General features: G+C 38.6%; 5 protein-coding genes across 12 annotated transcripts; 2 read left to right on the top strand and 3 right to left on the bottom strand.

Annotated features, from left to right (window-relative positions):
- The first annotated feature begins 607 nt into the window (after window positions 1–607).
- Window positions 608–4,606, top strand: LOC113732071 (uncharacterized). The gene is given in 10 exon segments (XM_027257678.2): window positions 608–1,004; window positions 1,450–1,531; window positions 1,950–2,029; window positions 2,243–2,345; window positions 2,446–2,602; window positions 3,065–3,193; window positions 3,307–3,367; window positions 3,370–3,389; window positions 3,860–3,904; window positions 4,126–4,606. Coding segments are annotated over 10 exon segments (954 nt in total). The 5' UTR covers window positions 608–856; the 3' UTR covers window positions 4,255–4,606.
- Window positions 4,607–4,680: 74 nt separating this feature from the next.
- LOC113732085 (ubiquitin-like-conjugating enzyme ATG10) lies at window positions 4,681–7,985 on the bottom strand. Of its 4 annotated transcripts, XR_003458655.2 has the most exons (7): window positions 7,627–7,985; window positions 7,466–7,519; window positions 7,243–7,335; window positions 5,679–5,890; window positions 5,507–5,606; window positions 5,320–5,417; window positions 4,681–5,088 (listed from the first exon to the last, which is right to left on the bottom strand). XR_003458655.2 is itself a non-coding variant. In XM_027257700.2 (6 exons), the coding sequence occupies exons 1-6, from the start codon at window positions 7,807–7,809 to the stop codon at window positions 4,885–4,887; spliced, it is 732 nt and encodes a 243-aa protein (XP_027113501.1). In that variant the 5' UTR covers window positions 7,810–7,973; the 3' UTR covers window positions 4,681–4,884. The 4 variants fall into 4 exon arrangements, 2 of the variants coding, with proteins under 2 accessions (XP_027113501.1, XP_027113509.1); XR_003458658.2 differs by lacking the exon at window positions 7,466–7,519; XM_027257700.2 differs by lacking the exon at window positions 5,679–5,890 and having other exon boundaries at window positions 7,627–7,973.
- On the top strand, window positions 7,978–13,366 carry LOC113732053 (uncharacterized). Of its 4 annotated transcripts, XR_003458639.2 has the most exons (7): window positions 7,978–8,764; window positions 9,690–9,792; window positions 10,520–10,759; window positions 11,670–12,047; window positions 12,397–12,556; window positions 12,768–12,949; window positions 13,031–13,366. XR_003458639.2 is itself a non-coding variant. In XM_027257669.2 (4 exons), exons 1-4 carry the CDS (start codon window positions 8,046–8,048, stop codon window positions 11,721–11,723), a joined length of 1,116 nt encoding a protein of 371 aa, XP_027113470.1. In that variant the 5' UTR covers window positions 7,978–8,045; the 3' UTR covers window positions 11,724–12,270. The 4 variants fall into 4 exon arrangements, 1 of the variants encoding a protein (XP_027113470.1); XR_003458640.2 differs by lacking the exon at window positions 12,397–12,556 and having other exon boundaries at window positions 13,057–13,366; XR_003458638.2 differs by lacking the exon at window positions 12,397–12,556.
- LOC113732126 (TPR repeat-containing protein ZIP4-like) lies at window positions 12,526–17,076 on the bottom strand. The gene is made up of 5 exons (XM_072080679.1): window positions 15,080–17,076; window positions 14,377–14,566; window positions 14,256–14,288; window positions 13,539–14,159; window positions 12,526–13,348 (listed from the first exon to the last, which is right to left on the bottom strand). The coding sequence occupies exons 1-5, from the start codon at window positions 16,495–16,497 to the stop codon at window positions 12,683–12,685; spliced, it is 2,928 nt and encodes a 975-aa protein (XP_071936780.1). The 5' UTR covers window positions 16,498–17,076; the 3' UTR covers window positions 12,526–12,682.
- Window positions 17,077–17,212: 136 nt separating this feature from the next.
- Window positions 17,213–21,481, bottom strand: LOC113732103 (FRIGIDA-like protein 3). 2 transcript variants are annotated; one of them, XM_072080689.1, is made up of 4 exons: window positions 21,014–21,481; window positions 18,488–19,549; window positions 18,196–18,368; window positions 17,213–17,825 (listed from the first exon to the last, which is right to left on the bottom strand). In XM_072080689.1, the coding sequence occupies exons 2-4, from the start codon at window positions 19,536–19,538 to the stop codon at window positions 17,406–17,408; spliced, it is 1,644 nt and encodes a 547-aa protein (XP_071936790.1). In that variant the 5' UTR covers window positions 19,539–19,549; window positions 21,014–21,481; the 3' UTR covers window positions 17,213–17,405. The 2 variants fall into 2 exon arrangements, with proteins under 2 accessions (XP_071936790.1, XP_027113535.2); XM_027257734.2 differs by having other exon boundaries at window positions 21,154–21,477.
- Window positions 21,482–22,411: the final 930 nt, after the last annotated feature.

Genomic DNA, 22,411 nt, shown 5'->3' with positions numbered 1-22,411 from the left:
ACTAACATCAGTTTAAGGGAGGGATTGTTGAAACTTTTACTTATGTTATTGTTTAACTTGTTTTTCAAATTGAGTCATTCATTTAGTGGCCTAGAGTTTAGGAATTTGCTGTACGTTAGAGTCTTTCAGTTATGACTTAGTCAGCAGATTCAGTGGCTTAGTGGTCTAGTCTTTAGGAGTGGTGGGGTTGTGGAGAAGGTGCCAGATATGGGACCTGATCTTAAGGGATTTCAGTTGTGTGTTTTGCCTATTTAAAGGCTCCAAAGCTTATGATTAAATATGACTTTTTGGCCACAGACTACTGTTATCTTTGCTATTTCTTATCATTTTTATCATTGTGACACTCCACCAATTATCTTTTTTTTATTATACAGTCTAATAAATGAAAACCATACAATAAAAATATAATCAATTAATTCGAGAATGCCATAGCAAATTGATGTATATGTTTTATTACAGAGTTACTGTACATGTAAAAATGTAGAGGTGAAGAAATAGAAGACAAATTAGAAAGCAAGAAACTAGAGCGTAGCCGCAAATTTGTTTCCCTTGAAATCGTTTCAATCTCACGACGCTTAGCCGATTTCTCCATATAGCAGTTCTTCCAAGTAGCTGAGTTTGAACCGAAATCGTGCCAAGCCCAGCAACATGACTCGCCAGCCGAACGCGAGGGCAACCAATTGTCTTGAGCTACCCCGCTAGACCCTATCCGAAGAATTTGTCTTCCCTATTCCTTACCCTTTTTCCTCCAAGCTCCCTCCGCCCGCAAACAGGCCCACGACTACCCCAGCGCCTCCTCAAGAAATGCAAAAACCTTTGTGATGTTGTCTGCAAAAGCAGCTATGTACTAAGGAAGATGGCACACAATATTCTGAAGCTGCCGTTTACACAAAAAAAATTTCTGAAGCTGCCCATATCACTCAATTCTGGTTCTTTGATTAATTTAAGAAGGAGGAGCCTTTTCTTTTCGTCGAAACTACTCTGTCCTCTTCCACATTTCTCCGGTACTTTCTTGTTTTATGCTTTCCTCCCAACCCCTTTCAATCACTCTTGCGCTACCCCACTTCGTCTTTTTCAATAATGCTATTTCTGATTTATGTTCTATGCTCTAATAACTATTGATTTTTCTGCAATAGCGATAAGCTGGCTTCAACTTATTTCGTCTTTCACCAATAATTGTTTTAAAAATTCAAACTTTTCTGCAATGCTTAACTAGTATAGGGAAGTGTTCTGTTATTAGTTGTTTCGGACCGCAGTTAAGACCTTCCTCTGGAATCCCAACTGCCGTTTGGCACTGCTTGGCTTGATTTTAGTGTTTCGTTATAGCGTGTCATTTTGACATTATAATTGGGGCTAGGACTTCTGGAGGATAGCTTTAGTTGTCTGTAATTCATGTTTCAGTTAGTTTGTTCTCTTGGTTCTGAGCGCTTCTCTAATTGTTTGGATCAGTAAAATGGTCCAATGCCCACATGCATTGTCGCGTCAGAGGCTTTGCTGCTGTGAAGTCGGGAAAGATTCAACCACAGAAAAAGTATCCTCTCGCTCTCTCGCCCTATCATCTTTGTTTATGAAAATCCTGCCAATATCATGTTATAACTTGAAAAGTCTTGTTGATCAAACAAGAACTAGTTTGTACTTCTCTATATACGGTTGTCTTCCAATTTAAATACTTAAAACCTCCCCCCGATTTTTCTGCCGCTAGAAGCAGCTCTTAACAAATTATTGTAATAAACAGAAAGGACCACCCTTAGACATTTGGCTTCACAGATGCCCTTGATTCCCTGAAATTGAATGATCTGAAGGCTCATGCTTAACACCTTTTTTATGTGTTGGGTTTTGTTTACTATTATCTAAACGAAAAGCCAAGTTATTTTTGCTAAACATGCATGTATGAGTCTTAAAATCCTTTTCATACACTTTTCTTTATAGCTTCATTTCTCCATTTTCAGGAAAAAGAGATTGGATGAAATATGTCTCGAAAGATTTCAACAATACAGTCGGACATTCATACAGTCATGGATCCTGCAAGGTTTGTTGCTTCCTTCAGCTGCCTTTTCTATGCTTTACTGTAAATTATGAAATTGCATTTTCTTCTCATGATATTTTGTTTCCGTTCTCCTTAGGTTTCAATGAATATTCTTTTGTTCAATTTGGCTGTTTTCAAAATTTTGCAATCGTTTTTACACCTAGATTTTGATCTTGTCAACTGACTATTCCTCACACTTGATTTTGCCATTTACAGGCAAAGTATTTGTTGATGGAAAAGTTGTATATAAAGCTGGAACTCCCATCCCTGATAAAGCTGTTGTAGTGATCAAGGCAGAAATTCCTAAATATGTATGTAGGTGATTACTCCCAAACAAGGCATCTTTTTGCTTCTGTACCATGTGGTAACTTTTCAAATGCCATATTACTTATTTTACCTTTTCTTACCATGATATTCAGAGCTGGACACAAGTTGGAGGCTGCCATTGAACAACTTGGTGTTGATGTCAGCGGGAAAGTAGCTCTTGATTCCGGATTGTCTACTGGAGGGTTTACAGATTGCTTACTTCAGTATGGTGCTTCTTATGTTTATGGAGTAGATGTTGGATATGGACAGGTTTTCTTTCTAAAAATCAGATTTTTTGCTATTCTAGGTCTTATGCATAAAATATATACGAAATTACTGAATAGAGTGCTAATACATAAAATTTCCTTGCATCATGTTGTTATGCTCTGACGTAAACCTGAAGTCCACTATAAAGTGACTTGTGCATTGATGGGTGAATAGAGGAGATTTGTGGGTATATGATAGTTTCAATTTTCACTTAATCACAATAATCCAGTCAAGATGAAGGCTTGTTGTTCTGTGAAAGAATAGTAGAATAGAAAGATTACAAAGCTATATCATTAATGAATGGTAAACTGTGATGAAAAATTGTGCAAAATACCTCTATATTTCTCCTTTTTTTAGGTTTATCCATAAGCTAATGGCTCCAAGTTTGATGCCGCGATAGCTTTTTTTTTGGTGTGTCTCTTTGCTGATTGTTTGATTGGTTGAAGTTCGTTGTTTTTGTATTAGGTAGCAGAGAAAATCCGCCAGGATGCGCGGGTGTCTGTGATAGAGCGGACAAATTTAAGATATCTTTCGGAACTCCCACAAAAGGTTGATTTAGTGACTTTGGACCTCTCGTTTATATCCATACTCTTGGTAAGCTTGTTCTATTGCTGCATGACTTAAATCATGATGTTTGACTGTGTATTGGGTATAGATTTCCCAGGTTTGATACATGTTCAATTCATAATTTTGTTTCCTTTCTCCAGGTGATGCCTGCTGTGGTCAATGTGATGAAGGAAGAAGCTACTCTAGTTACTCTAATTAAACCTTTGAAGCTCGTAGATCCCAAGTATGCGAATCTTGATTTTGTTTCTGCTTGATGTTGTGTGATACATGTCTCTGTATTTATTTATTATTATTATTTTTGGAATCAGTTGATTGAATTTTGTGTCTATTGAAAAAATAGATCACAATTTGATGAATGGGGTCTATGATATATACTAGAGCTTTGATGAAGTGGTTCTGCATGGTAGGAGTTGTCCTGTTCATTTTTCCTCTCTTATCTTAAATCTGGATGAAAATGGAAGACATTTGAGCTTCATGTGATCATATCAGTGTTAGCGTGATCCCTTTCCAGGAACTTTACAGCCTTGCTATCTCTTGATCCCTTACCTATGTATTACTGGTAGCTCTATTTATGTAAAGTCCAGCATCATCATTCCTACCCTATTTGAGTTTCGGCCATCTTTATGCAAATGTTTTGCTAGTCTATCTTGTTTGGTATTTGTTTCTGATTTTGGAGATTCAACTGTCCTTCAGGTTGGAAGTGGTGGCATTGTGAGAGATCCAGCAGTGCATCAAGAGGTACGTGTTAACTGAGGGATAAAATTGTGCAATCAATCAAATTGGAGCTGAAATTTTCCTTTATTTTTATTTCTTCTACCATTTTGTGAACTTGTCTATTAGCTTCTTTTGAATAATGGCTGAAGTCTTTTTCATTTCTTCATATTTGCAAGTTCTCATTGTTGAGCAAATACAGTAGTTGATCGCCCTGGTTCTGAGTTGCTGCGTCGTATCTTGTACAGGTGCTTGACAAAATCATAAAGGGTGTGGAAGATTATGGCTTCAGTTGCAAGGGTTGGATTGAGTCTCCCTTAAAGGGTGCGGAAGGTAATGTAGAATTTTTAGCTTGTTTTTGTCGAACCGCGGTGTAATTCTGATCCTTCCGAGCAGAGAAGCAACGCGAGGACTCAGCGTCTAATGGGCTCTGCCTTATTGACTTGCATGACTGCATTTTTCATATGGGTCTGCCATTCGCAATACAACCTCATCTTGCTTAACAAGTCTGGGAATAGGCAATTACATGAGGTCCCATAGGTTGATTTTTTCCCGTGTTTCATTGTGGGGCTTGTAGTTCAGTAGATCTGTTAGAATTATCAAATTCGAGTCTGCTTTTGGAGCACTGAACGCAGCTTCATTCTCGCAGACAAATCCCATTGTTTTGCAATATCAGTACAGTTGGCCTGTCTCCCTGGAAATCGATTTATTACCTTTTTCTTGGCAAAAGATTGAATGCTCCTATTATTGGGTAATTTTTTGCTGGACAACATCAAACTATGATTCAAAATTTAAACCAAGGATGGGAAGTGTAATCATTGTATAACGATGTCTATGTAACTACCACTGCATTCATGTCATTTTTGGAACAACTTGAATCAGCGGAAATCCATTTTGGGGCCTTTCCTTTGTGTTGGAAAGGAACAAATGTAACAAAAGGGAATGTAGTCTGGTTAAGAAGATCAAACTGTACGATTAGCTATACAGGATAATTAGTCATATAACGTTTAATTACCAATGGAACTTAGCATTTCAAAGGGTATTTTAAGACCAAAGACTTGGCCAGCTACGGAGAACCATGAGACCAGATACTTGGCAACTGCAACTCCACCATCATCCACCGCAGGTTCATGGCTAAAGAGCATCTTCATCCACTCGCTGGTTCCACAAGGATGTAATGTATACCATGGACAATTCAAGTAAGGGTGATCCTGCACTTAGTCTTATATTATGAGCTACCACAAAGAAGATATAAGAATAGTCTTCAAAAGAATGAAGTTTTTTTAAGAATCTCTTTCCGTTCAATTCACCTTTATTTGGAGAGAAGCTACTCATACCAAGAATGTACATGAAACTAGAAAGCATCAAACACATAATTCTTGAAAACATGTCTCCCATAAAACTATTCATACTTCAAGAATTGGAGAAAGAAGATTGATCACCTCCTGAGTAATAAATGTCCATTTAGATAGCATTAGGAGTTTGGCAGAGATAGCAGGAATGCTCTTCTCAACATCATCTAAGACCAGTGTTCGTCCATCTACATGCCCAAAGACAATCCTTAAGATCCTAAAAACTCAAAAGTTTCTGAACTTGTTTGTAGCTCAAAATTTGTAAGAATGAACTAACCACTGCAGTAGGCACGGAAGTATAGCACTGGAACTCTATATGAAGCATTGTAGACAACGTGGAAGTCATAGTGATGGCTTGCGTCATCATGATTTTGCAACTGACGGAGTTGAAATGAAAATTTTAGTGCACAAACAATAAAGTAAATGAATGCGAACAGCACAAATGATACATCTTTTGTAGAAGTGGCAGTCCTCGCTGCTCCTTCAATGAAGCTGAGAAACACTTGAACCAATTCCTCAAGCTATATGTAAATAAGAAGCACGTTGAAATGAAAAGTTTAGTGCACAAAACAATAAAGTAAATGAATGTGAACAGCACAAATGATACATCCCTCACTGTTCCTTCAATGAAGCTGAGAAACACTTGAACCAATTCCTCAAGCTATATGAAAAAAAGAAGCACGTTTACCGCATGGGTTATTTACACCAGTAATGCCATTTGAGTTCAAATTAAAAAAAAAATTTGATAATTTTATTCTATTTCCATAAATATAAAATTTGACTTATTGACTTTGAAGTTTGACCACGAATGTCGATTTCCAAGAAATCTATTCTCCTTTATCCCCTTGGCTATTTACATTTCTCCTGCTTCTTCTTTTGCAATTCCCACAACGCTCTCATAGGCACAATCAAACACACATTACATCCATGTGGTGCACCACAAATCCACGATAACTAATCCCAATAACTGAGTGATTATTGACACACTATTTTGTTTAGAACAGCTGGGAAAACTTTGGACCTTTCATTGGATTTGATGGTTGTGAAGAATACGAGGTTAGGATCATATGTTGAATTTACAGGAAACATACTTTAGGTGCCATTGCCATATACCACCTGATCCAAATCAAGAATAAGGATGAAAAGAATGTTTATAGGTGGAAAAGTTTTCGAGCAGTGAAAGTGTGTTGTGGTTCAATTGTCATTGTTTATAAGGTTAAAGCAGCTGTCAAGATGCATACTTGAATCTTCATATGCTTTGGAAAGATTGTGCCAGATGATGCCTGATGTGTTTGAGCATATTAGTGTGAGTAGCAAAAGAAGAAGAAGAAAAGTAATGCGAAAGCAAAAGGAGAAGTCAACTTCTTCAATATTGACTCTAAAGTTGAAATCTTCTTCTATTCTTATGGAACCCTATTTAAAGCATCAAATTTCTTTAATTTGAATAATCTAGCAATTTATTGCAAATAACCCTTTGCCACATCATGTTTGATAATTACGGAATAGTCATGACAACGAAAATTGAAATCACTGAACAAACAACAAGATCTTCCTAGTTTATAGAGTGTAACTGAAGTTTTTGGACCATTTGTTACGGAATGCCAAAGATACCACAAAATAACTAATGTAAAAACCGCATAATGTTAATGAGGAAAGTAGTATTGTAAAATATCATCTCCAAGAGGAGATAACAATATTCAGCTGGAAATAGTGCTAATATTTACTTTTAAAATGAGAATTAAGTGTTGAGTGGAGCAAACTCTGTAAACAGGTCAATGAACATCCTTCTTTTACACCCTCATTACAGCTTACAGCCGGAAAAATCAACAAAAAGGGAATAGAAGATCCAACACAAACATGCTATCTATGAGCAACAATGCACTGTGAAATTATGAATTATGAGCAAAACTTAAACCCAAAGACATTTTTTCTCTAAAAAGATCAGAGCCCAAAATATTAAAAAAAGAAAAACAGAGAAACATTCAGTTTTACCAACAAGGTCTATGTGCATACCATGGTGGCACCATCAATGAAGTCATCCTCTTGGGAGCGGGAGCAACTAAGTTCCTCTTCTCCCTCTTTGTCATCTCCTCCGTAACAAGACTCCTACCAGAGGAATAATAAAAGAACAACGAAAGTATACATAATGCCGGTACTGTTACGATTAAGGAAATGCTTTTAATAAGTCTGTGAAAAGCATCAAAATTTACTCAAGTGCAAATAAAGCGAAGTATACCGCAGCAGGTGTTGGGAACATAATGACATTTTCTACTGATAAGTAACCCTCATCCTAAACAAGAATTCAGGATAGAATACACAATTATTTGCATGGTAATGGACACAAATAAAAAGAAAAAGAAAAGGAAAACAAGAAAAGCTCCGGAATTGGTGTGAGACCTTAGAGGTGGAAGATAGGTAAGGTGATTTTGGACGAGCAACCCATGAACACTGGGGAAGGGCAGCGTTGAATTTGTTCCATCGCTCAGCAAAAGCACTCGCGGCTGTGTGGAATTCATGCTGCGAAATAGTTCCATCCCAACAAGATATATCGATTTTTCCCTGATTTGATAGAGTCGCCATCAGACAAGTGCTAGAAATCTGCTGAGAAGGTTCTTCCGAATTGGCTTTTATATTCGGAGAGTATGCTCCTTCCAAACGACGCCGTTATCGATTTTCTTAGTATTTGCTTCTGAAGTCCTCGAAAATGAAAGTGCCTTTGCGTAAATAGGTAAAAGGCGCCATCGTATGTCTCTCTCCTTCCTTCTTATCGTCTTAGCGTCTTTCCTCCCCTCCTCTCTCGGCTGCTTTTTGACAAAATGGAGACTTTATCCGTAGGACTCTCAACTTCTCCGCCTTCATTAAACTACCCCAATATCCAAACTTTTACTTCCAAACCGATTCTTCGAATCCCCAATTCAACTTCTCAGTCCCGCCATTTTATGCAAACTGTTTCCCCTCCCACTAAAGCACCTCGTCAAGTACCCCAGACTGAATTTCGGAATTGTAAGCTAACCAAAACTTTAACCACTCTTTGTAATGGGGATATGTTAAGGTTTCATTTGGATGCCATGCTTCTTAAATCCCATGTTTCCTTTCTATCAATGGGATTCTTTTTCCCTCTTTCTTGTTTTGCTTCTGAAGCTGCTGTACCAACAACTCAAGAAGTCTCTAACAAAATTAACTTGGAAGCTGTTGTGGTTTCAGTGGATGATTTCTTCAATAAAAATCCATTCTTTGTTGCTGGGGTTGTCTTTATTTGGCTTGTTGTAGTCCCATTGGGCCAAGAATATTTTCGGAAGTATAAGTTTATCTCTGCCATTGATGCTTTCAGGAAACTCCGGGATGACCCCAATTATCAGCTGTTGGATATCAGGGATGAGAAGAGTTTGAATTTCCTGAATTCACCTAATTTGAAGATTTTAAATAAGAGTGTGCTGCACGTGGCGTTTTCCGAAGGAGATGAAGAAGGTTTTTTGAGGGAAGTTTTGGAAAAATTTAAGGAGCCAGATAAAACCACTGTTTGTGTTCTGGACAAGTAAGTTTTGGCAACTTTTACTGTGGAGCTCTTCTTGAGTTATCTGAAATCTATGTCGTAAATATCATAGACGTTTTGAGGTATTGTAGTGAATCAGTGCTGCTTTATTCAAGACGGCAATTACGACAATACTAAATTGTTGAGATTTCCTTTTAACAAACAAACTGATTGAGTCATGATTTTAGCATGTTTGGCTAAAACCTCCAATTATAGTGGAAGAGATGTGTAAGATCTTGTTCTGCGTAGCTTGGTTCATTCTGTTTCTTGCAACCAAGAACAAAAAAGGGGATACTCTATGATGAATATTTATGTAAGCAGATGCCCCATCTTCTTCGTTTTACCCTTTCCCAATCCAATGATGAATAAAGATGAAAAAAATGCCCCTACAGGCTGTTAGAGATATCATTGTTTGATCATATGAAAATCGACTAAATTGCAGACACAAAAAATAACTAATGTCATATTCTGCACATATCTTAGGTTTCTTAAGTTAGTTCTGTTACTAATGGAGACAATTATCCCGACTAGTTCTGTTCATCTAGTCAAAGGTAGTTAAAACATTCGTAATGGATAAGAAAAGGTTAGAGGTAAAAATTGCCCTTGACGAAGCATTTTTCCTCTTTCTTTATTGTATTCTCCTTGTTTTTGTGCTGCTCAATTTGTTAACCCACTATCCAAGTTATAGAATATCCATTTCGTGTTTCTCTTTTGCTTCTATTTGAAACTCCAGACAGTCCAAACCCTGATATATTTTGCCTGTTCAACCTTTCCCTTGCTCATACATTCCATGATCCTCGAGAATAATTAATATTGCAGTCTCGGTAAATGGGTCTTATTCCTGCCACTTAGCAGATAATAATATATACAGAGTTGTGCTAAAGCATTTGACCAGTATCTGTTTTACTCTCTTTTGTGTGGAAGGTAGTTTTGATGGTAACTCCATGAAAGTGGCTGAGTTATTAGCCAAAAATGGACTTAAGGAAGCTTATGCAATAAGAGGTGGAATTAGAGGCAACAAAGGATGGCAGGTACTTTTATCTACTTACTTTGACATATTTTGAATGAGATCAAGTGTGATTTTGCTCCACCATAGTATGCATACTATTCCAATAACGGTTGTTCCTTACTATTCTGTTATGTACTTATTTAGCATATGAGAAAAATGCCTGTTATATTCCTCGTATATGTGGTAGTGACAGAAGAAAAAGTTGGAAGTGATGAAATGGGACTTCAATTGGTAGTTTTTAGAGTCTAATTGTTATATGTTGGCATAAGGATTTCAGGCTGGTCTTGCATTACCGGAATACTTAGATGGAAGCCTGCATGATATGCAGCTTTTTGGTCTAGAAATTGAATGTTGCTTCTGAATTTGGAAAACTGCATATAAGTATCTATACAAGGAAGAGAGGTGGCAATTGGGTTAAACATTTTGTGTCATTTTTTGAACTTCCAGTTTTGCCCTTAAAAATATTAATTTTTACCTTAACCACCCAATCACATATGCTAATATAATCTCCCATAGCTCCCTTAAATATTGTAACTACCAAATTAACTATAACTGCATTAAAGAAAAAAATGCTAATAAAAATTGCAATAGTTTTATGAAGAATTTATATAAAATTTAATTTTGTAAAAACAAGATTAATATATTCATAAAAATTAATAATTATTTCTAAACTGCACACACATTGGGTGTGCCCTTAAAAGTAGTTTAACATTATTCTATAGCTAGTTTACATGTTGAGTTTCCTGCAGGAGATACAAGAAACTCTGCTCCCTCCATCTGTGCACATCTACCCCAAGAAGAAGGCCAAAGTTTCACAGCAACCTAGTGGTAATGGTGGAGTAAACAGCCAAACTGAAGGTAGCTCATCATCTGTTACCGGTCTGCTTGCCAACGAACCTGAAAAGATCAGCGATGAGTCTGTAATCAGTTCTTCTGAACTGACCTCTGGGACAAAATGTGGCCCTAGATCATCATCTCCATACCCAAATGTATGAACTCTCTCTCTCTCTCTCTCTCTCTGTATGTGCACGCGAAAACGTGTGCAACCTCTACTTTTGTTATTTGGTTATCTGTGATGCCGTTGCTGGTATGCAAATCCAGGTATGAGTGCATACACTTGTTCAGTTTGTGCCATTCTATTTTCTGGGGTTTGTTTCTTGTGCTGGCCAGGAAAGGGTTGCGGCTTGAGGAACTGGTATTAATTGTCAAGAAAAATAGAATTTTGAGCTAAAATCTGTTCAGATCCTTGTACCTGGGAATGAATTACTCTGTCTCCTGGTTTGTTTATCGGTGAGAAAAGGAGGTTTTTTAAACGTTTCAAATGTTTTTCCTTTGTAATTGTTAATTTCTTTGATGGTGTATGGGTCAGACAGCTCCAACGCTTCGAAAATCCTGTGATGGAAGGATTAGGAATGTTATCCTCTTTTGCAGCTCCTTCTTAATCCTTTCAACCAAACAGTGAGTTGAAGTCCCATCCCTTCTTTAATCCTTTTCATCCCCGCCCTTCCCTTCTTTGTCTGTATCAGACAGGCTCTTTTGGTTTCCTTTTTCTCATTAGTCTTTATGCCTTCTTTTTGTTCCTTTAGCCATCCCCACTCTGCCCATATGTTTCCTTCTTTCTGTGGAATGGCAAGTAACATTTTGGTCAAGGCATCTTATACAGAATTCAAGATTGATCCAAAAGCTAGGTTCTTTGAGCTTGTTTGTCTTTTCTGGTTAACTTTTGGATTCCATTTGATGATGGCTCTGCCATGCAATTAGCTTTGATTTGTTAGGTTAAGAGTTTAACTTGAGTTGTTTTGATACAGCAGATTAGTCATTTCTATTTTATACATGCATGCTTTTGTTGCGTTAGTCATTTTCTCTCACGTAAGTGACTAACAGTTTACATGCATGCAGTATCCAGATTTGAAACCACCATCATCCCCAACACCATCAAAGCCAGAAATATGATGCAAAGCCTCACTGACTTAAATGCTGAAACTTCGTCATTGCTTGGGTAGTTTTTTCTGAGCGGTTGCTTCAACTTGTGGCATTCCATAAATTTCTGAAGAGAGTGCAGAGTTTGGTTTGATCCATAGAGGGAAGCCTACTTCTGGATTTTTTCAATTTTATTACTATCACAGAGTAGCGACCAATTGTTTTCTCAAGATAAGAGAATGATCGAAGGCAGTTATTGGAAAAGGAATCCTAATTGCCAAGCTAGACACTTCGATGATCATGTAGTGCTGTTTGGAAGTATGTGTGCAACATGGAATTTATGAACACAAGTACCAGGTAGGAATTTTTTTTGTTTTTGGTATTACTGATGTTGTTATCTTTTGAGTGTTGCTTGTCTTCATAATATTAAACAATTAATATAAACAGCTTGGTATGATACGCTGTCCCAGTCTTGATCTTGGTCATATGCAACCACTGTGTTACAGAATAGAAAATATGTTTAATTCGAATTTCTATGATCAATAGTATATTATACGGGCGTTTGCATTTTTCCTGATAATTATCTTTTCTTCTTGTCATAGAAAAGGAAAAAATTCTACCTAATTTTATAACATTATTATAGAGATTATATGGTATAATGACAACGATCTGTCGAAGTTAAATCAAATCAAACTGTTGCCAACAGATACACTAGAATGTGGTAATGGAAGGTTGAGTGATATATCCAGTTGTTCACTAACCAATTAAGGCTTTGCTGGGGAAATATAGCAGCTACAAATGGAAATACTAGCAAACAAACCCTGTCTTCCCGTAATAGAGAAACAAGAACCTTGAAGACATTGCAGGTACATTTCTGAACAATATGCAAGGGAGATAAACAAAAATTTGAATTATATACAAGCTATTCTATGCTGGAAGTAAAAGACTAAATTGGTTACTATTAATCAACTGTCCACAAAGAAAATCTAACGTCACGACACCATTATTGGCCTGTTTTCACCATTTCCGAGTTCAAGGAATTTCTTCTCATAGCCAGAAACAAAATCTTCCATGCAGGACCTATAAGTTTGCATACCTGGAACCTTCTTCGCCAATTCCAACCCAATATTCATCCACTTCTGTGCCACTTCAGTCTGTCCCAACCTCAGAGGAAGTGCTGCTCGGTTCCATGCTGTCATGGAAAGCCATTTTGCCTCTTCAGTGGGATACTCCCCTTCCTTCAAACCCACCATTATTCGGTATGCTTGTTTGTATATGCTAATTACTGCATCATCTGTATCACCCTTAAAAATAGTGCTTACAGAAATTAATTTCCTCAGAATTAAAGCCACATATTGGTAATCAGGAGAAGGGGAAGCAAGGAGAGCAGAAAGGCAAGAATTCAGGGCAAAACCAGCTACTTCAGGGTTGGATCGTGGTCCCTGTGAGGCATCAAGACCGATCTGAAGAAGATGCAAAGGATTGCAAGATTTAGAACTAGCAAAGCTTTTTATCAAAAGCATCTGCTTTTGTCCCATGTCACTTAGCCTTGAATATAGATCGTAGGCACTCCAAGTGTGCATAAAAATGAAGTCAGACTCTGTGCTGGTTTCTTTATGTTCATCTTGCAAAGAGATTGCCGAGCTTGATAATAAAATCTGCAATTAACAAATAAACACTTTGTTACAATCAAACATTTGGTACCGGTGAATACAACTTTCACAACCATGCTCCTCCAGAGCGAACTTTAACTTAATTTGACAGCAAACTTCTGATCTCTGATCAGAAGTTAAAGTTTTACTGGTAAATTTGAAGCCATGAATGATGATTGATTATGTGTTTGGTTACCTTTCCAGCTCTATCTGACAGTTCAATGGCTGCTTTAACTTCAGTTTCTAGCAGCGTGCTATTTGTCTGCTTTTCATCAGCAATAATTGCAGAAACACACAATATCAATGATTTACAGACCATTAAGTTGTAATCCTCTATGTCTGCATCAAATTTGATGCTATAGAACTCTGATGCCAATCTGAAAAACTGTGCTGATATTCCGTAACTTTTTTCTTTCCCTATTTGCACCCCAAAATTCCACGCATTCACTGCAAACCAATTCTTTTCCCGTTTTCCAACCTCACCTATTCCAAAAAAGCAGTCAGCTCCAATCTCAGATACCCTATCAAGAGCGCGTTTAATGTATTGTAGAATATCAGATGCATGGCCAGTCTCTTTTGTAAGAATTGTTACTAAGGTCCGAAAAACTACAACTTCCATGGCTGGCATTGGCTTTCCTAAGGAGTAGAAGTTTAGGAGATGGGACAAAGAAGCAACTGCAACAGGAAGAGATTGGCAGGCAACAGCTTCATGTGCCGAAAGTGAGAGGAAATCAGGACTGAAGTCAAGACAGCTTGTCATCGCTTGCACCTGAGCTATTGCATTACAGTGATCCTTCCTTTGCAGGTAAATTTTAAACTGCAAAATGAGAAGCATATGAATGCTGTAAGAAAATATTAACATCACAAGAAGATTAACCTAATCTTCTGCTCTTTTAGGGAAGAGATCTCACACCTTAAGGAAGGCACTAGCTATATCAGGTTGAAGCTGCAAAATTAGATAGACGTTAGGATATTGAGCTACACAACACAGAGATTTTCTGAATTTGGTGAATCATATCCAAATATGTATAGACCTTTTCTGCTTCAGTAATGTACTCTTCAGCTTGATCTAGTTGTGAAAGGCCTAAGTGACAGAGACAGAGAACTCTAAAGCCCTTTGCTCTGAGCATTCTGTTCCCTAAGTCATAAGGGACATAGAGCATAGACTTTTCAAACAGCTCAGCACTGATCTGAAAATCTTTGGATCGAAAATGTTCTGCAGCACTGCAAAGCAATTTCAGGAAAGAGAAAGAAAAAAAAGGTTAAAAAATCTAATTGATAGAGTGAAATCCACAAGTTGTCACCATCTCAAAATTGTTCAGTTGTTCAATGAAGCTGTGCCTCCTGTCATCAAGTGCCAAGGGTGCAAGTGCAACAACAAAAACTCATACCATCTTTGGGCAGTGCCATGTAATATGAGTGTTCTTCAGAATTGGAGTATTGATGAATGAATGAAGCTTATGATAAGCAACAAAAACAGGAAGCTGGCTGTAGGGAGGGAGGATCAATTTGTCTTTAAAACCTCACCAATTCAGTATGCACACAGTGGCCTCGATTAAAAAAAAAAAAAAACTGGATAAAATTCACAGGGCAGGACTTGCATGTTCCTTCAATAGGAGAGCAGTTATATCAAAATGCTATTTCAATCATATAGTAGTATCAAACTTTAGACATCTACTTAACTTGCATACTTTACAATGTGGAAACATAAAGCTGGAAAAATGTATGGATTTTTACCAGTTCCAAAGAAGAGCATGTATCGCAGTCCTCTCTTTAGATGCCTCTTCTCCAGCGAAAAGTGCCACAACCCTCTCATCAGACACCAGTTCTGCCGCCACTTTTGCCCTCACTCTTGAACCTTCCCCACTGCCGCCTCCACTATCTCCAACCACCCTGTTTACCACTCTAAAAGCTGATCCAGCACTGACGTGGCACCTTCCTAATAGCCCCAAAAACACGCTTTTTGCGGTATCGGCACCAGCCGTGCCAGCTGCCTGAAAGAATGATTCAACTGCAGACACCCAAACCCCCTCTGGAATCCCCTTATTTATTACCATGCCTTTCAGCTCCTTCTCTGCTTCCCCATATCTTGCTAATCCCAACCACGCCTTCATGGCCAACACGCTCAAACTTGGGTGCTGGTCCCCGCCACCATCCCTCAAAACTCTCACGCACTTGAGAACATTATCAAATTCATCCCTCTGCAAATGAGCAGCGGCTATGAAGCGCAGCGCTTTTGCCCTCAAATCCTTCAGTGCTAAAGTCTCCTCTGTTGTCTTCGCAATCCTCAACCCCTTTTCACACAACTCCAGTGCTTCATTCATCAATTTCAACGCTTCATTCACTCCAGAAACTTCATTTTTCGACAAAATAACTTTTCCGAACATCAAATACTGAGATGCTAATGCTTTGTAGTTCTCTGAAATTCCAAACAGTGCATTTTTTGACCGACTAAGTAACATGATGGACAAATTCCTATCAGAAACTTCCCAAGCAGTCCGGGACCTAGCTAGATTTAGATTTAACACAAGCTTGCGCTCATCGTAATCTGAAATTGAACTAATTTCAACTTTGGACACGAGATCCGTAGCTTTTTCGAAGCAACTACTCGCGAGGTCGAATTTGTTGAGATCGTGCCAAACGAGACCGGTCTTGTAGAAGAAGGAGGCGCACTTGAATGCCGGGGAAGGAATACCGACGACGTCAGCTGCGAGGAAGAGGAGGTCAGCGGAGACTTGACGGAGCTTAGCGTGCTCTTCGGAGGATTTGATGCCGCTGGCGGCGAAGGCGTTGGAGAGATCGACGCAGGCATTCCAGAGTCGGTAGCTGAGTTTCCAGATGCTGAGACAAACTGAGTTCGGGAAGGGCGCGAGCTGTGTCAGCTGAGTCAGGGCAGAACGGAGGTCGGAGGAGAGAGCTTCCGGTAAGATGGTGGAAGGAGAATGCAGTTCGAGTTGTTTAATTGATGACTCGATTTGTGAAAGTGTGTGAGAGTGAGGTCCGGACTCTTGATCGTGGCTTCGTCTGAGCTCCGGCGAGGAGATCTCTGCTATTCTCATTTTTTTAGTCCAGCAAATGATTCGTTGATTACTCGGGTCAAATTTGGGAGGGAAAGAAGAATTCAAAATGAACCATTTGAATGAACAGAACTTCATTCATTTATTTTGGGTTTTTGGCGGGGCGGGGCCCCGGGAGGGCGGGTTTGTTGGTTAGCAGAGCACCCGCGAATTTGGAAAATCCCAATTTAGGCCCAAAAAAAAAAAAAAATAATAATAATAAAGCAGGTGTTTTATCAGTAGTACTATGATAATTAATCACTGGAGTTGGACAAAGTCCTCCTTTTTTATAATTTTGGATTCCAAGGTGTGGTCAATAGGATCTTGAATTATTGAATGGGAAAAACACAAGGGGATTCAGCAAGACCGTAATACTACACAGTCTACACCTCCTATTTTTGATAGAGTAACCGGAGCCTGCCAGAAACTACCATAAAGTTAATGGTAATCGAGACCCCCTTCCGAGGTTTCCATTCAACCTAAGCCCATTCTTCGTGAAACAGTTTCAAGATCTGTGATAGTGCTGCAATCAATAGTCGAAGCCAAAAATTGCAATCAATAGTCGAAGGCTCGCCGTAGCATATGACAGCTTCCGACTAGTCCTTGATATCATCAGCTCGAAAGCGGAGTAAAACAACACCAGAAGGACAAGACAAGGTCATCATCTAAGGATTCAACCAACCTAAGAAAAGGGAAACAACCGCCAACTTCTGTAGACCTTGCTTGTGTAAGCATCAAACCGGAACAACAAGGTGGAAAGAAATATACCAAAATTGAAAAGCAATAGACTAATTACTGCATACATATACACAAATAAGAAAACAGTAGTGCATATATTAGAGGATTAAAGTATCAGATTTTACAACAGATTAAAATTAACCAGGTTGAGTTTTTTTTTTTTTTTTTTCCAATATTAAACTTGCTCACGTGGTGCAGTACAACAGACAGAAAGGGTTAACACTAACAGTTAAAAGGATCACGATCAACGTTTTCATCTTTCCTACTGATTAGTGCAGGTACGGAGCCACCTGGTACTGGTATCCAGCTCCGAAGAAGTTGCCATGACTATGGGGGAGGCTGTAAGCAGCAGTACCCAGAACTGGGGCGACGTGGTTGTCAGTTGGTCCAGAGTAACAGTATGGTCTGTCATAGATGTACTGTGGGTACCTATCAGTCATCCTAGCATAGGAGTTCTTGTCGGCGGCAACATTAGCAACTCGTGGCCCATATCCAGCACCATTAGCACGAGGCCTTTTGGATTGAGGTTTTGCAACTTCTGTGGCTCTTTTCTTATCTGCCTTTGCCTTCTCCAGCTGCACGACCCTTTTTTGGAGACCATCCAGACGGTAAAGGTCCTCAAGCTTGTGCTCCTCGACGCACTTAATCACAGCCTTAAGTGCAGAAAGCTCCTTTTCATTGACATCGCACTGAAACAATTGACAATGCATTATCCAAGTGAATACTTCCACTCCCTCATCAGAAAAAGGATCTTTGTGGAAGTTTCAGCCTTAACGCACGATAGGTTAAGATAGTGTCATGAAAAAAATACTAGCAACTTCAAACTAGACCATATGAAAGTACAAAATAAATGACGCTAATTCTTATACAAAGCTATGATCAACAAGTTTTAGATGATATATGCACCACAAGAAAGTTCATTGATTTGAATATCACCATCCTGGGAAAGACCCAAACATGAATATATGTCAAGAGTAAATGCTTTTGCAAGCCACAGAAAAACACGTCAGAAGCAATAGTCCTTCTTGTAGATGTTGAGGATTAGGGATATAAACAAACCTGTGCAGAAGGTGATGTGTTTCCCAGTTTACTAGGTGAAGACAATTTTGCTGCGTCGCTCAGGTAAGATTTCAGTAATATAACAGGTGAAAACTGCTCTGTCAGGTCAAATGCAAAAGCCAGATTAACAGCATCAATTTGTCTCCCATTTTTCACCAAAACATCAATGACACCTGAAAGAAAACAGAATAAACTGAACTACAAACTCATATTCATTTGGAAGCAAATCAAATTGCTAACCATAACTCAGAAAAATCTTATAACTATCAAATAGCGTTCACAAGAAGCCAACCTGGCATTTTGTCAGACAATCCAAGGGAACGACACAGATCAGCTGTCTGGCGACGACGAGAAACCATAGGTATTAGCTTGGATAAGCTCTCCTGGTCAAAATCAGAATTGATACCAAAAGTAGCTAGAAGTTGTAAGAATGCATGAGCCTCTAAGGAGTTCCCACTGCTGGCATCAACATCAAGATCATCTAACTTCGGCTTCCACTCTTCAGCAATAACTTTTGCCCGTTCCTTGGCATCAGATGAGATCATACCTGAGATGAGTTCCTGATCCAAATTTGTGAATGAAGTGCTAAGGCATTCCATCAGCATGATACAGCTTCGACGAAGGCCTAGGAGGTTTGAGTCCTTTTTGGCATCTGAGCTAGGCATTTCCATGCTGTAGAAACCATTGAGTGAGTCCAGAACCAGCGAGGCTGGATCATTTGCAGCCTTTAGTGCATTTGGAATTTCCTCCCTCATAACAGCAAGGTTTTTACGGTTGTCTGATATAAATTTGTGCAGGCCTTCTGAATTCATCTCCTGACACAACTTGACAAGCTCTGGATACAACTTCACCACTGCATTCTCAATTTCAGAAGGTGCCGTCAACTGTCTTATGTTGCTCTCAGCAGCCATAGCATCAGGAGGTTTATCCTCCTTATCTGGTGCCCCACCATGGTCCTTGCTATTATCAAAAGCAGGTTCATCAGAAGATAACTTCCTATGCTTCTCCAGAGCAGAAGTAATCGCACAGACAGCAGCATCTCTCTTCTGCTGGAGTCTCGCCAATGAAGCCTGCTCCTTGGCCACAACAGTAGCTTGACGCCTCTCCAACATCTCTTTAGATTCAACTATTTTTGTTTCAAACTCCCTTTCTTGGTCTTCCAACTCAGTGAAACGCCTCTTCAAAGACTTCTCAAGCCCATGAAAATGCTCTTCAAGTTGTTTCCATTTCCAGTTGAGGGTAATTGCACGATGACTCTCAAGCTCAGCAAATGCTTTTTGCAATTGCTGTATTTTGGAGCTTGTAGAATCCATGAGTGTAGCAACTGAACCAGCATCTTCCATGGTAGATAAGGCTGTTCACCACAAACATAATAGCATTCACTAAGGGATATTCACATCAAAAAATTACAGTAATAGAGCTTACCATCAGATAAAAGACATTTAAAGCACCCAAAAATAATGAGTTAATTAAGGTTGCAAAATCAGGTAGCAACAACCAAATATCATATGTACTTTATATGATGTCCATGTTATGCAGAGTGAGGTTTCAAGAATATATAGTAAAGCAGCTTAAAAATTATCAGTTCAAGAAGATTCAAGAACAAAAAATCAGTACGAAATGGTGTATAGACAAGAATATTGCTCCACAAAACCATACTCTTTATTACTCTGAATGCCTCCACTTGAAGATAAACAATCAATACAATTCTCACAGATAGCAAATGTAAACAATCACAAACATGTCTCCCGAAACCACAAGCAATGCCTTCTCTCTGTCTCGATGATGGATTTAAGCCTTAGGACAACAACCCTATCAGTCCTGTTGTTAGCAGATCTGTTATATATCAATCAAAACTGCTAACTTTAAGTCCAGTTACTGCAGAATTTTCATCTTCAGCAAAGCAACCAATCATTGTAAGCAATTCCTGAGTGAATAAAACACCATCTATTGGTTGTTTCATTGAAAAATGAAAATCTCATGAACGGATTACCAACAAATCTGTTTCCAAGATTTCACTCCCGAACCCTTGAAAATTGTAATGTTAAATCATACACTGTTGAAAAGACGCCCCCATCTATGGTTAACACGTAACAAGAAAAACAGGTAGTAATTGAGTGTCATTGTGGTGGGGGAGGGGAGGCTCAGAAGGTCAAAATCAACAAATTGCTTCAACCATCAGGGCATAAAATGAAGTGAAGTTATATAGCAGTAAGCCTCTGGTTCTAACTAAAAAGAAGAAGTTATGCCTCTCATTTTCATTAAAGAAAGAAAAAAAAAACAAATAATTTCTTTCAAAAACTTTAACCCTCCAAAAAAAAAAAAGTCAGGCATATCCTGTGATTCAAAAACTCGCACAATATTCCCCCCCCCCCCCAAAAAAAAAACAAAACACAGAGGTAATGAAAATAGTGACATATCTGTATGAGGACGGTACAAAAAATAAGACGGACAAGCAACATGTGGGTTAATTTCTGACAGAATACATACTGAGGATTCTGTTCCGGCAGAGGTCAACCACCTAAAATTTGAGCACCTATTATGTTGTGGATAAGCACGTAAATTAGTAAACTGTTTTGCTACATTACTGAAGCTAATTACTAATCGACCTCACTGATCACTTAAAAGAATTACTACCATTTCGCATACCCACGTGAAAACATGTTGAAAAATCCCGGAAAACGCGTTAACAACAGACCCAAAAAAAAAAAAAACAAAGAAGAAAAAAACTCAGATCAGTCGAACCCACCAGAAATTTTAAATTAAAAAGAATGAAAAAGAAGCAAGATTCACAATCAACGGAAAGCGACGAGATTACCAGCACAAATCAGCTCGAGTAAGAAGACTAAAGCAGTAAATCTCGGATAGTGAGTGGAGCGCAAATTACTCGAAGAGTTGCAGACGTAGGACAGTTGATCTGGAAGGTAAAGAAAGGAGAGAGATGGAAGGTGGACTTACCAGATCGGGGGAGTGACAGGTGGAAGGAGGGGATTGGGTGAGAAGAGGAATGGAGACGGAGAATCAGACCATTTTGGAAGCTGGGACTGGGAGGAGATGCGGATTGGGAATTTTGAGGGTTTGTTTGGATGCGGGTTTTGTTTTGTTGAGGGAAATGAGAATCCCTAGATACTCGTACGTGTACAATACAGCCCCTTCCCAAACCCAACCCAGCTCAGCTTACCTAATCAACCAATCAGTCAGTCTGGACTCTGTAGAGTGAAGGAGATAATAAAGAGGAAGGAAAGTGGCATTGGATGGATGGGAATGACCAACGAACAGTTGTATTTTATTTTATGACAGCCACCCGACACTGAACTCAGGCACGCACACCTTTGCCTTTTCTTTGAGCGCTCTAGATTTTGCTACTGCCGCATTACCTGTCCCGTGGAAAAAAAAAAAAAGTGATATATTTCCACTGCTTTTCTCTCCGGCTGCTTTTTATTAGTATTAGAGGAAACTTTCTTATAGGCTCCTAAACTATTTGCTTTGCACGGTTTTGGCCTCTCTCAATCATAAATTATCGCAAATAAGCCCTTGAATTAAAAAAACTACTCCACTTAGTTTAAGCCTTCAAGAACTTCCATCAATTTTGAGCATTAAAAACCAACTATATTAAGCCAACTAATAACATGGAGTCCTTCATCTTCTGCCTTTTCTAGTCTTACTATGATGAAATAATCAGTCAACGAGACCTTTTAGACTATTTTTGTGGATTGACTTTTTTCGTTTAGTCATTTTGACCCCAGATTCCTTCACCTCTAGCGGGCAAAATTGGCAAAAATATCCTTAAAGTAAACTTTGTTTAAAGAGTTTATTTGTGACAGTTTATAATCGAGGGGGCAAAAACTGTGCAAAAGACAATTGTTTGAGAGTTTGGATATAATTTAGAAGCCGTTCACAAAGTTTCCTCTTATTATTATTTGGCCATAAGGTTGCAGAATTCTCTTCATTGTGAGTAGATGGTTTGGTTTAATTTTTGACCCGAATTCATGGAGTGTCGGAAGTCATTTTTGGAAATTAAAGTACGCATTGCCCTAAAGCTTAAGGTTCGCCATCACTAAGAAAGATTTGTTAACATCATTAAGTTGAATACTTTACATAGTTAGAGGTCATTATAGAGAATAATGGAGTGAAAGGACTACCAGATGTGGGAAAGTCATTCAAATTTATATACACATGGGACCAGAATTGTAGGAATTGTGACTCGAAAAAATGG

This window comes from Coffea arabica, chromosome 1c (assembly GCF_036785885.1).
Source record: "Coffea arabica cultivar ET-39 chromosome 1c, Coffea Arabica ET-39 HiFi, whole genome shotgun sequence".
Taxonomy (NCBI): domain Eukaryota; kingdom Viridiplantae; phylum Streptophyta; class Magnoliopsida; order Gentianales; family Rubiaceae; genus Coffea; species Coffea arabica.
Note: the sequence above shows the minus strand (reverse complement) of the source record. Positions and strands in the feature narration are given on the sequence as shown.

Bases quoted from the DNA above. Each gene is read 5' to 3' on its own strand.
- LOC113732053 (XM_027257669.2), top strand. From the start codon at position 8,046: ATGGAGACTTTATCCGTAGGACTCTCAACTTCTCCGCCTTCATTAAAC. The intron at 9,793-10,519 runs GTACTTTTATCT...AGTTTCCTGCAG, and splicing joins GAGGCAACAAAGGATGGCAG to GAGATACAAGAAACTCTGCT. The intron at 10,760-11,669 runs GTATGAACTCTC...ACATGCATGCAG, and splicing joins CATCATCTCCATACCCAAAT to TATCCAGATTTGAAACCACC.
- LOC113732103 (XM_072080689.1), bottom strand. From the start codon at position 19,538: ATGGAAGATGCTGGTTCAGTTGCTACACTCATGGATTCTACAAGCTCC. The intron at 18,369-18,487 runs GTTGGCTTCTTG...GTTTTCTTTCAG, and splicing joins ATTGTCTGACAAAATGCCAG to GTGTCATTGATGTTTTGGTG. The intron at 17,826-18,195 runs GTTTGTTTATAT...CAATTGTTTCAG, and splicing joins ACACATCACCTTCTGCACAG to TGCGATGTCAATGAAAAGGA.
- LOC113732085 (XM_027257700.2), bottom strand. From the start codon at position 7,809: ATGGCGACTCTATCAAATCAGGGAAAAATCGATATATCTTGTTGGGAT. The intron at 7,336-7,465 runs GTATACTTCGCT...TTCCTCTGGTAG, and splicing joins TGTTCCCAACACCTGCTGCG to GAGTCTTGTTACGGAGGAGA. The intron at 5,607-7,242 runs GTATGCACATAG...CAACTCCGTCAG, and splicing joins TCATTGATGGTGCCACCATG to TTGCAAAATCATGATGACGC.
- LOC113732126 (XM_072080679.1), bottom strand. From the start codon at position 16,497: ATGAAGTTCTGTTCATTCAAATGGTTCATTTTGAATTCTTCTTTCCCT. The intron at 14,567-15,079 runs GTAAAAATCCAT...ATTGCTTTGCAG, and splicing joins CATGCTCTTCTTTGGAACTG to TGCTGCAGAACATTTTCGAT. The intron at 14,289-14,376 runs GTCTATACATAT...CTAATTTTGCAG, and splicing joins ACATTACTGAAGCAGAAAAG to CTTCAACCTGATATAGCTAG.